At 38.0% G+C, this 12,629-nt stretch overlaps 1 protein-coding gene across 5 annotated transcripts in view; it reads right to left on the bottom strand.

Moving 5' to 3' along the window:
• MSH2 (mutS homolog 2) overlaps window positions 1–12,629 on the bottom strand; it is a 93,434-nt gene that overhangs the window by 68,985 nt on the left and 11,820 nt on the right. For all 5 annotated transcript variants that reach the window (XR_006777819.2, XR_006777821.2, XM_045787939.2 and 2 more), the window contains exons 3-6: window positions 11,495–11,773; window positions 10,423–10,569; window positions 8,795–8,944; window positions 7,381–7,514 (exon numbers count right to left, since the gene is read on the bottom strand). Coding sequence is in view for 3 of the 5 variants with exons in the window: in XM_045787939.2 (XP_045643895.1) it covers window positions 7,381–7,514; window positions 8,795–8,944; window positions 10,423–10,569; window positions 11,495–11,773 (710 nt within the window). In the remaining 2 variants the exon portion in view is untranslated. The remainder of the gene's footprint in view (window positions 1–7,380; window positions 7,515–8,794; window positions 8,945–10,422; window positions 10,570–11,494; window positions 11,774–12,629) is intronic.

Genomic DNA, 12,629 nt, shown 5'->3' with positions numbered 1-12,629 from the left:
CGACAGCATATTCATATGGCTGAGCACAAATTTGGTCCTTAAAGAACTACAATCGTAAATTTCTGAGTCTCTTCTTTATCTGTTCTCACATGGTTAAATGCAGTCAGAACCACTCATCTGATGTGTAGTCTTCCGGGCCTGAGAAGATTAAAGATGAAAAAGTATGGCAAGATATAAAGAGAGGAACATGCTTTTAAGGAATATTCAATCTAGTGGAGAAGAACATGCTCCATTTTACAGTTAGTGCTGAGTAACGAGTGAGATACAAAATGTGATATGGATAAGAAAGCAAGGATTCCTATGGGACCTAGAAAACTTTACTTTGGGGCATTTCATTTGCCTATATGTTGAACAGTCGGGATTTAGAGAGACAGGACTTGGGGGAAACTACTTGGGATGGGAGGCCACCGCAGAGACTTACAGGATGCACTGGAAAACTGGAGCAGAAAAGGAACAGGAAAAAACTACATCCAAAGGTAAAATGAAAAGGTTGGCTTTGGAAAGGAAAAAGCAGTATTTCTTCTTCTGAGATAAAGCCAGGGAGTAAAAGACTGAAAATACAGATACATTTTGACTGTATAAGGATTAAGGAAATGATCTGCTTAGAGGGAGGAGGCAGCTGAAGGCTTTCAAGAAAAGTGAAAAATTTTGGGTTGGGCAGTTAAGAGGAGACATACACCTCCGAGAGGTGCTACGGGATCCCGGGATGCAGGGACTGCGGGTGGGACCGATGCCACCTTGGAGCAGCACTTGGGAAGACACAATGAAGAATCCATCATCAGAGTCCTGTGCACAAACTCACAAGGACTTAATCTAGGCTGCCATGGGTCCCTGTCATGAGCATGCCAGGGTGATATCCCTTCTAGCCCAACAAGCAGCTAAGCTAACCTCAGAGCCCACGGATATTTCTGTGGTATGCCTAGAATCAGATATGATCCAGAAACATGATGACATCACAATGGCAGTGCACAAAATGGTCTTCTAACATCTCCTATCAGTTCTCAAGCAGCCTGTCATAGGGGCTCGATCCTACCGATATTAATTATCTTATAGAGCTATCGCAGTTCCAGTAGTTAGGTCATTTCTTTAGTGTGCAATGGGCACTTTTCTATTAATTCTAGAATAAGCTGCTTTTTGACATTCAATGGACTGACTTATCAAAATATCAGTAAGGAAGGATCACGTTTTGAAGCAGCAGGTCCAGTCACCATGTACATAGGATTTTGTTACATTTAATAAATCTGGTCAGAAAAAAAAAAAAAAAAACGGGTAGCAAAGAAAGCCAGCAACTTTTAACTGAGAAAGACAGCTAAGGAGAAAGGCCAGTATGACAAAGGGCTAACGGAGCACAAGAAATTCTACGGTCTCCGTGAAAGCACTGGAAAAGCAGCTGCCTTTGTGGTACAGGCTGGACAGGAGGGCAAATGAACTTCAAAGGGCCGAGCAGATCAGTCCAGAGACCAGAATAAAGAATTACCACTGAACCTGATTTACAAGTAGAGAAAATAATGGTGGGGAAGCAGTGGAGTGCAAGCCCTCCTGTTCTTCCTCAGGGGTTACAACAACACTTCACTGTTATAAAGAAATACACTCACTGTATAATCTCCAAACCACTGTCTCCATACAATATGAACTATTAACTAAAGATACCCTTGCACAGGGGCGCCTGGGTGGCACAGCGGTTAAGCGTCTGCCTTCGGCTCAGGGCGTGATCCCGGCGTTGTGGGATCGAGCCCCACATCAGGCTCCTCCGCTATGAGCCTGCTTCTTCCTCTCCCACTCCCCCTGCTTGTGTTCCCTCTCTCGCTGGCTGTCTCTATCTCTGTCAAATAAATAAATAAAATCTTAAAAAAAAAAAAAAAAAGATACCCTTGCACAAAAGGATAATATAACCTGGAAAGAAGTCTAGGGACCCTAGGAGTATACCACTGCCTCAAAAAGCATGACATACTATCACATGAGCACCACCACTATTTATCTAAATTTACAGGAGCCATACTTTTATTCAGAGACTTATGTTTCTATTAAGACTGCTACATGAGGGGCGCCTGGGTGGCTCAGTCGGTCAAGTGTCCAACTCTTGATTTCAGCTCAGGTCACGATCTCAGGGTCATGAGATTGAGCCCCAAGTTGGGCTCCATGCTCTGCGCAGAGTGCACTTGAGATTCTCTCTCCCTCTGCTTGTGCTCTCTCTAAAATAAATAAAATCTTTAAAAAAAAAGACTGCTACATTAATTGTATTAAATTTTATATAAAAACAGGGGTGCCTGGATGTGAGACATCCAACTCTAAGCATCCAACTCTTGGTTTTGGCTCAGGTCATGATCTCATGGGTCATGGGATCAAGCCCCACACTGGCTCTGTGCTCAGCGTGGAGCTACTGGAGATTCTCTCTCTCTCTCCTTCTCCCTCTGTCCCTCTCCCCACCACGCGCACTCTCTCTACCTAAAAGAAATAAAATCCTTTAAAAAAATTTTTATATAAAAAAAGTAATTCAATTTTAAACTAGAAGGCACTAGGAATACCAAATTCAACATATACAAATTATTTCATCAGCAATTTCATAAGAGTGAACTATTTCATATGCTACCATTTTTCAACGTTCTTTAGAGAATTCTAACTTAAAAATTATCAATTATCTTATGAATCTATGGAAAGACAAAAAACAAAAACCTAGAAAATTAAAAGCAACAGTCCTAATATATGTGCAAACATGAGGACTCTTGGGACAGATCAGAAAATAAGTGAAAAAATAGTAATATTGAACAAAGTTCCTTTTTTTAAATTCAAGTATTTTTATTTTATATACAAAGAGCTAGCATTAGGGTAGGTATCTTGGACATCTGTAGTAAGGTAGGTCTCTTGGGATGATCCATTCAAGGAAGTTCACTTAATCCAACTTAATGAAGCCCATATCCTTCCCACACTGACAAACAGTAGTGGCACATATTGAGGCCCTATTTCTGGATCAGATCATGACAGTTTATGCTGATGAAGCAAGGACGAGAATCCTGGCTGAATTTCTTTTTAAAATACTTTTTTTTTTTTTTTAAGTAAACTTTACCCCCAACATGGGGCTTGAAGTCATGACCTTGACATCAAGAGTTGCACACTCTACTGACTGAGCCAGCCAGGTGTCCCTGGCCAATTTTTTTTTTAGATGACTCCAGGAAAGTGACCCATCTTGCTCTCTTAGAAGCAACGAAGCAAAAAGTGGACAGAGTTCTTATTCTAATTTCTAATCTGTCAGATGAAGTACAAAAAAGAATATCTAGATACTCGCTCCTAAAAGGTAATAACTTACCATTCTCATTGAAGACGAAAGTATTTAAGCCATTGACTAAAAACAAAAAATATTTATAGTCTCAGTGCAAATAGGTTTTAGTGAATGGAAACAGTAGCATGACATTGGATGTCAATGTTAACAAGCCATTCTATGGATATAACTTAAATAAAAGCCAAAATAATATGTTCCATTTCTGGTACTAAAGTCTAATTTGGATCAAATCAAATACCACTGATAGAAGTAATAAATACAGTGCAGCAATTAAGCTCTGTAGTCAGGCCAGTCCGGCTTTAAATCCAGTCTCCACATTACAGCTGATGAATTTGAAATGCTTAGCAAAATGTCAGGCACAAAGTAGATACCAGTCTTATCACCGTCCTCCTTCTAATAGCTTGACAATAATCTAAAAGTAATCCTATTTTCATCATTATTCCTGAAGATATCAACTGGGCTATTGTCCTTCATAAGATGTATCCACCAAACTCAAAGATCTAATCACATCTGTCCCTACCCCTGCTCTAATGAAAACAGAAGACAAAGAATTCTTTGCTCTCCTTAACAGAATTCACCCATAGCAACATAATTTAAAATTAACTTTCAGGGTGTCTGGCTGGCTCAGTCAGTAGAGCATGCAACTCTTGATTGCAAGGTCATGAGTTTGAGCCCCATGTTGGCATTAGGTTTACTTAAAAAGCAAAATTAACTCTTCACTTACAGATTCCCACTACTTACTCTTCCGGAAATAGGCCCAAAATAATAATGGCAGTAAGAAACAGAAAACATGATTTCACTGTTACCCTGAAGATCAATCCTAAATGCTCAAAGAGGGAGATTTGCCCTGAAGCCCCTGAAAGGTGTAAACTTTGAAGCCGTAGGTATCTCAGCAGGCAGAATTGAGAAAGGGAAATAAAACAAGGAGACTGTCCAAACAAGAACCTGTATGAAGAGTATAACTTTCTCTCCCTACTCTGGAATTTCAGCATTTGGTCTTGAAAACCAAGGGTCTTCTTATTTGCTGGCAAATGAAACATTCTCAGCAAAATAAAGAGGAGAAAATATGTGTTCTCATCTTACGGGTGCAGAAAACCAGATCATATTCTAACTCGTAAAGCTCTCCTCACAAGTGTTGTTTCTAATTAATAAGTCTTGTTAGACTACCAGATGTTGGAAATTATTGCTATGTCCTGTGAAAAAAATCTTTATTTACCCTCTAAAAAAATCTAATTTTGCTATTTTATCTTCTAAGTATTTGTTACTCTGGTAATAGAAAAGTGACATCCCAGTTTCAAAGAGTCCAAATACATACGTGCTCTAGTTGTTAAGCCAGAAGGGGACCACTGACACTTGCTCTGCTCCCACAAGACCAAAGTTAAGAACATAATCAATGACCTGGAGCTTGAGAGTTAAATTACCTAAGTTTTCTTTAAAAAAAAAAAAAAACCAAAAAGCAAAAAAACCTGGTTGCTCCCAGGGCAGCAGTGGCAATTCACAGAGTACAACAAACGTGTCCCTGGGCCCCTGGGTGACTCAGTAGGTTGAGCATCTGACTTGTAAAACTTCGGCTCTAGTCATGATCTCAGGGTCCTGGGATCAAGCCCCGTTGGCTCCCTGCTCAGCAGGGAGTCTGTTTGTCCCTCTCTTTTTGCCCCTCCCCCCATTCGTGCTCACTCTCAGACTCGCTAATAAATAAAATATTCAAGGGGAAAAAAAAAAAAAAAACGTGTCCCTGGAGCTGTACAACGGACAGCCCCTGAGGAAGAGGTCCCAGGGAACTGGGGGACAAGAACTGGAGAATTATCACTGTGTATCCCTCTGTTGTTTGAATTTTGACACATATAAATGTTATTACTTATTCACAGATAATTAAAATTAAAAATTGTAAACTGCTTTGATTACTTGCAAACATCTAATCCTTCCTATTTCCTAAATTACTAAATCCCACTCTTCTTCCCCAACAAACCTGACTTCAGAAAGTCACCTTAGCATCTGAACTTATGCATTGTCAATAAAATACCAACACATCCACAAATCACTAACCTCCTGGGTTATTTTTATTTTAAGACTCTTTAGAATGCACAGGATTAACAATGAGCTTAGTAATTATGTGCAGGGTATATAACAAAACCGACCAACTACTTTATGTTTGCCTGGCAACATCCCAAATACTGAAGAGATCATTATGCTTTTGCGTATCATCAGTATGCAGTAGGTATTCAACAAATTCTTCAATGATGTGACATCATAAGCCATAAAAATAACGAATCTTTTACCAGTTCTGGCAATGTAACTTAATTTGCCAAATGGAAAACATTAGGTACAAATTAGGCCATTAAAAATAGCCTAATTATTAAGAAAGGTAAAATAAAGTACATCTAGTCAATAAAATATTATGTACTTACTAAAAATTAAAAACGCTGAATATGAAGATAAAACAGCAACAGTAAAATGTTTATGATAATATAACATAAGTGGGGAAAAATTGGGGCACCAAACTATAAGGATTTACAACTTTTTTTTTTTTTTTTTTAAGATTTAGGTATTCATTTAAGAGAGAGAGAGAGCAAGCGTGTGCAGGAGCTGGGGGAGGGACAGAGGGAGAGAATCCTCAAGCAGATTCCTCACTGACCCAGGAAACCAACACCAGAACCGGAAGTGGGGCTCAACCCCACGACCCATGAGATCATGACCTGAGCCAAAACCAAGAATCAGACCCTTAACCAACTGAGCCACCTGGGCTCCCTACAACTATGATTTTTTAAAAAAGGACTAATATAAGAGTGCACCATATAAAATGATTCCATTTACATAAAGTTCATGGAGCAACTGGGTGGCTCAGTTGGCTAAACATCCAACTCCTGGTTTCAGCTCAGGTCATGATCTCAGGGTCCTGAGATCAAGCCCAGTGTCCAGTTCCATGCCTAGTGCAGTCTGCTTGGGACGCTCTCTCCCTTCTCCCTCTGCCCCTTCCCATACCCACATATGCACTCATTCTCTAAAAATCTTAAAAATAAATAAATAAAATAAAAATAAAGTTCAAAAACAGGCAAAACGAATTAACCTATAATGTTACAAGGACAGTAATTACTTTTGAAATGAGATGGGGTAGTAACTAGCAAGAGAAGCCAGGGGAGTTACTAGGGATGCTAGTCACATTGTTTCTTAATTTGACTGCTGTTACACCATGTGTTGCTCACTTTGTGAAAATCCGCCAAGCTGCATACTTAGGACTTGTGCTCTATGGATAGTATACTCCACTGAAAAGTCTTAAAACTCATATCTAAAACAAAAGATAAAGATAAAATATACCCAAATGCTAATCGTATTTGGGTAGCAGGATTATAAAACTTTTTCTTTCATTTTCTCAATTTTAAAGATTTTCTGAAATATATCTTTAGGCTGCCTGAAATCCTTTCTAAAATAACTAAGAGTAAGTGCTTCCTATGTACCAGATCTTCTTCAAAGTACTTTATATATATTAAATCATCTCGTCTTGGGGCACCTGGGTGGCTCAGTCAGTTAGGTATCTGCCTTCGGCTCAGGTCATGATCCCAGAGTCCCAGGATCGAGTCCCACGTCAGGCTCCCTGCTCAGCAAGGAGCCTGCTTCTCCCTCTGCCCCTCACTCCACTCATGCTTTCTCTCTCACTCTCTCTCAAATAAATTAATAAAAATCTTAAAAAAATAAATAAATCATCTAGTCTTCATAACAACCCTACGAAGTAGTTTACTACTGTCATTTTAAAAGGGAAGAAACTACAACACTGAGGTTAAGTAACTCCCCCAAGATGACACAGCTAATAAGTGGTAGAGCCATAATTTGAACCAAGATAGCCAGGCTCCCAAATTCATGGTCTGAAACACTATCCATCCATCCTGATAATAAAATCTTACTTTTTTATACTGAAAAAGACAGTAATTAGTAAACTAAGTTATTCTATCAATCTAAATCATTACTATTCTGTGACCATGTAAGTAGCTCTCTGTGTAGTCCGATGCTAAAATACAGGAGCAAGTTTCCATATTAGAGTAAGCGGCATAATCCTAGAGTAATTAGAAGTTACTCAAAGCTTACAGAAGTGTACATGAGAAATATACCTCTCTTCTATTCTGTTCTTATCCATGAGAGGCTGCTTAATCCACTGGTTAACCAGTCTTTGTCCTTGAGGGGTTTTGCATTTATTCAGCAATGCAGCCAGAGACTGAGAGCCAGTAGTATCTTCAACAGAACCCTAGCAAACAAAAAACAAAATAGGAAGAATGGCATGCTCATTAGTGAAAAACCTTACTGTGCCATAAAAAATAATTAAATAATTTTGGAAATGAGAACACTTAACAGTCTTCAAATATTAAATGAGAAATTTGCACAAAAGTTCCTCTTCCTCAGCTGAGTCACTGTCAGGCTGGGTGTCAGTCTATACTGCAGCACCTGAGTATTCTGAATCCACACAGTCAAAGTGGTAGCTTTCCAGATGCCATCTCATGTTTAACCTAGCACCTCCCACTACCATTCCTTTATGAATTCCAAAGTGTGGTGACCTCACTATAAATACTGCCCCATTTTGGGGCACCTGGGTGGTACAGTCGGTTAAGCACTGCCTTCAGCTCAGGTCATGATCTCAGGGTCCCAGGACTGAGTCCCACGTCGGGCTCCCTCCTCAACGAAGAGTCTGCTCCAGATTCTCTCTCTCTCTCTCTCTCTCTCCCCCTCTTTTCCCTCCCCTGCTCATGCTCGTGCTCACGCTCTCACTCTCTCTCAAGTAAATAAATAAAAATCTTAACCAAAAAAAAAAAAAAAAAAAATACTGTTCCATTTTGTCATCCTAACTCCTCTCTGGGGAATTGGGACTAATGGCCAGACCAAGTAAACTGCAAATCTTGGATAAGCAAACCAGTGATCATTTGAACATGGCCTGTGAGAGACTCCCAGTTGTGTGAAAGCCTAGCCTGTGTCTCATGGTGTTAGAATGAGTGCATGTGTGTATAAATGCATGATACATATTCATGTGGTGCCATGGCCATATGGTGAAGGTCAATATAACTGGTAGACAGGGCCTATTAGACGAAATGAAACAGTCTTTTTGGTGGCTATTAAAGCGAAATGTGCATAAAGAAATAAAAATGTTTTTCTAAAAAAAAAAACAAAAAAACAAAAAAAAAAACCCTCCTCTTCCTAAAATCAAACTTCCGACCTATTAATCTGTATTTTTTCCAGTGTATTTTTCCCCAAACCAAAATCACTTTGTAATTACTACAGTTTTAGACATAAAACTTCTTAAAATGTAATTTTTTTAAAACTGCTGTTAATATAACAAAATTATTCATAAAGCTAGGACAAATACTATTTATATAGCTTACAAATAGAAAAATACAATAATTTAAAACTGCTTATCTATTCTAAGTATAGTAATATTTCAAAATATTCAAGCTCCTTAATAATATTCTTCAGTATATAACAAAGGAAACATCTTATAACATTCAGTATTTTTAATCCACGTATTTTTCTTTTTACCTGGAAAAGGTTAAGGGCTCTGACTGCTGCAATATCCAATTTCATGTACTGACTGAAGTCAAAAGTAGTCAGTTCAAACTGTCCAAAATTTGAATCATCTGATAAGAGTTCTAAAAACTTGATTACTGCAGACAGTGATGAAGCTGCAACCTAAGATTGAGAATTTAAAAGACTCTATCACTAGAATCCACACAGATAAAAACACTTTTTAGTAACCCTAAAAGCTTCTGCATATTTTCAAAAGGTATGTTTCTAATACCAGTATTACTACTCTTACATACTGGCTTTTGATTATGTCACACACACAAACATTAAAACAATTACTCTGTTTGCAAGAATCAAACTATTATGTGACAATCACCACAAAATCACAATAATCATAATAGTCCCAGTTCATTCTAGTTTGAAATCTACTTTGAGAATTCTAAGTTATAAAGCTTGCTCTTAGTTAAGTATACCATAATTTTTTTAAGTATACCAAAATTTTTCATTTTACTTCTCAGTGACCCACAAATATCCTGTCAAGAGTTGCCAATATTTTTTTAAATATGTAAAAATACATCTCAAGCCATACCCACCTCAAAGATTTGAACAAAGAAACACATCAACCACTGAAAACCCCATAAAAAAATTAGTTTCCATATTCATTTCTACCACTAAACGTACATAACAAGTACCAATTTTTTAGCCAAACTGTTTAAATTTAGTATTTATTATGTACTACATACTATATTTATTTACACCCTTATTACTTCCTAATCTTCACAACAATCCTTTAAGATTATCATCTAGGGACGCCTGGGTGGCTCAGTGGGTTAAGCACCTGCCTTCGGCACAGGTCATGATCCCAGGGTCCTAGGATCAAGTCCTACATCCGGCTCCCTGCTCAGCGGGGAGCCTGCTTCTCCCTCTGTCTGCTGTTCCCCCTGCTTGTGCCCTCTCTCTCTCTGACAAATAAATAAATAAAATATATATATTTTTAAAGTGCAGTCTTTTTTTTTTTTTTTTTTTTTTAAGATTTTATTTATTTGACAGAGAGAGAGAGACAGCCAGCGAGAGAGGGAACACAAGCAGGGGCAGTGGGAGAGAAAGAAGCAGGCTCATAGCGGAGGAGCCTGATATGGGGCTCGATCCCACAACGCTGGGATCATGCCCTGAGCCGAAGGCAGACGCTTAACTGCTGTGCCACCCAGGCGCCCCTAAAGTGCAGTCTTAAAAAAAAATTATCTACTTAACAAACAATGAAACTGCCTCTCAAAAAGGTGAATTAATTTATTAAAGAACCCACAACCTGTACACTATAATGTTGTGATACATCTTTTTTCCCCCTACAACCACTATGCTATCTCATCCACGTAAGTAACAGTAATCAGGTTCTGCCCTGTGAAATCAATAAAACTCTTCTTGCCCCAAGGATATATGTTGAATAAATATAATGTAATTATATTTAAGGTTATTTTCAATTTTTCTAGTCATTTCCTTAAGTTTTTCACAAGCTTCATCACAGTAAAACTAAATTTAATTAATATCAGTGATCCACAGTTTAGACTTTGAGAGAGATGAAACAAGTAGCCTTCTACAAGTCATGATCATAATTGAAGAGTAAATTCGTATTGTAATCCACATACCTGATTCTCCATTTCTGGCAAGACAGCACTATTCACTGGCTCTCCCTTTTTGCCTTTCAACAACCGGTTGAGGTCCTGATAAATATCTTTTGTAAAAAAGTCAGCTCTTTTTCTTTCTGTGATCAGAATTCCTCCTCTCTGAATAACCTATTTTATAAAAAATAATTTAAATTACTTCAAGAAAAGGATTTAAAAAAGAAATGAGAAAAAACTGTGCCGCAAGTACAGTAACAACAGTCTAACCAATTATTAACCCATATTAAATTTTTATATAATGTGCAATACGCTGGTAACATATAACATGTATTTTTAAAATCTATAAACTAAGTTTCCAGGGAAATTTGAAATTATGTTCACATAAAGCTTTCAAAAACGAATCTTAATAGTGAAAACTCTTAACAGAATAACTCGTGGAAAGTTGCTTAGATACTATCCATGGTAACAATGTCCATCATAGATTTACTCTTTCCCAAGCAGTTCGTGTGGCATTTGAGGCCCACAAAAAGAAAAGAACCCTTAGGGGATACAACATCCCTTAAATACCTAAATAAAGCACACACTTACACGAACAGTACAATCAGAATTTTTTTAAAAGACTCAGTAAAATAAGAGGCTGGAAGTCCCACTTGAACTATCGAAAAATAACCCTGAAGATCTGCATCTTATTTATTTGATAAACCCATGCTAAACACGGTAATAAATTGGAGATTTTTTAATGGATCTAAATCACCTCGCCCCATAACTGTGAAAGCATTCCTTTTAATCAGCTGTGATCCCTTTAAAATGACATTGTTACTCTTTTAGGAAGGAAGGAAGGAGAGGGGGAAGTGATCTGAAGTAGAACAAACCTTAAACAAGAAATAGCCAGTTCTAGGTCCTCTTAAAGATTCAAAGTTCCCGTGAAAAATAAACATCAAGACTATCCTGAAAATACAACATTACTATACTATATTTAGATACAAAAAAAAATGACTTTTGAATTATTTTTTTCTTCAAATAAAACAGTGTCTATCATGTTAATGAGTCTTTCCTAGGCTTAGATTCTCCTCCATGACTAATTTGATTCCCTTACCTGCCTCAGTTTTCCCATGTCTCCAGCAGTCTCTCCTCCTGGTAAAACACATTCCTTTGGTCCAATCTGTATCAGGAGAGCCTCCAAATTGGAGAACTGATCATTATCCGGGAACTCACAAAGTCCTAGCTTCCTCTGTATGGAGTCAACATACCCAACTCCGACCTGTCTTTGGCCATCAACTGTAGACATTTTAACACCCACGACACCAATGGAAGCTGACATATCATTGTTACCAAACAGAATGTCTTCAAACTGAGAAAGATTACCTGGAGAAGCCTTAACAAAAATTAAGAAAAATTTTAAGAACTGTTGAACGTACTTTAAAATTTTACTAGCAAACAAGCATTACCCAACCTTGACCAATTTTACTAACAAAACGTTCTCTTACAAAAAATTGCTTATAACAATATATTCCAATTATTATTACCTCGTTTTCTATAAAGTATCCTCCCTATTTTTCCAATTATTTTCAGGACACTTGGGCATATCTAAAAATAAACTTATCAAAAGAGATTTTCAATTTGAAATCTGGCAGCTGGATTTATACACAATCATTAAGGTGTCCAAAATGATAATCCTAGCAATGGTATGCTTAAATTTCTACATCCGGTGAAAATACCTACCTATTAGTTGCACATACCAGTATTTTCACTAACTACACCACACAGGAGGGCAGTAATCCTAGCTAAAAATACTGACCTTGGAAAGTCAATTCTCTATCAATTTCTCTGTAAAATGCAGAGATTGTTCTACATTAGTGATTTCCAAATAAAGGGTCCTCAGAAGAGCATGGGACTCTTGATCTCAGGATCACGAGTTTGAGCCCCACGCTGGGTATAGAGATTACTTAAAAACTTTTTTAAAAAATTATTTTATTTATTGTTATTTTTTTAAGGTAGGCCACATGCCTGACGTGGGGCTTGAACTCACGATCCTGAGGCTCAAGAGTCACATGCTCTACCAACTGAGCCAGACAGGCACCCTTTAAAAATTTTTTTAAAAAATGAAATGGGAGGGGCGCCTGGGTGGCACAGCGGTTGAGCGTCTGCCTTCGGCTCAGGGCGTGATCCCGGCGTTCTGGGATCGAGCCCCACATCAGGTTCCTCCGCTAGGAGCCTGCTTCTTCCTCTCC

The sequence above is a fragment of the Ursus americanus genome, chromosome 7, assembly GCF_024610735.1.
Source record: "Ursus americanus isolate L20-20 chromosome 7, mUrsAme1.1.p, whole genome shotgun sequence".
Taxonomy (NCBI): Eukaryota; Metazoa; Chordata; class Mammalia; order Carnivora; family Ursidae; genus Ursus; species Ursus americanus.
The sequence above is the reverse complement of the archived record's forward strand: the minus strand, read 5'-3'. Positions and strand labels throughout refer to the sequence as shown.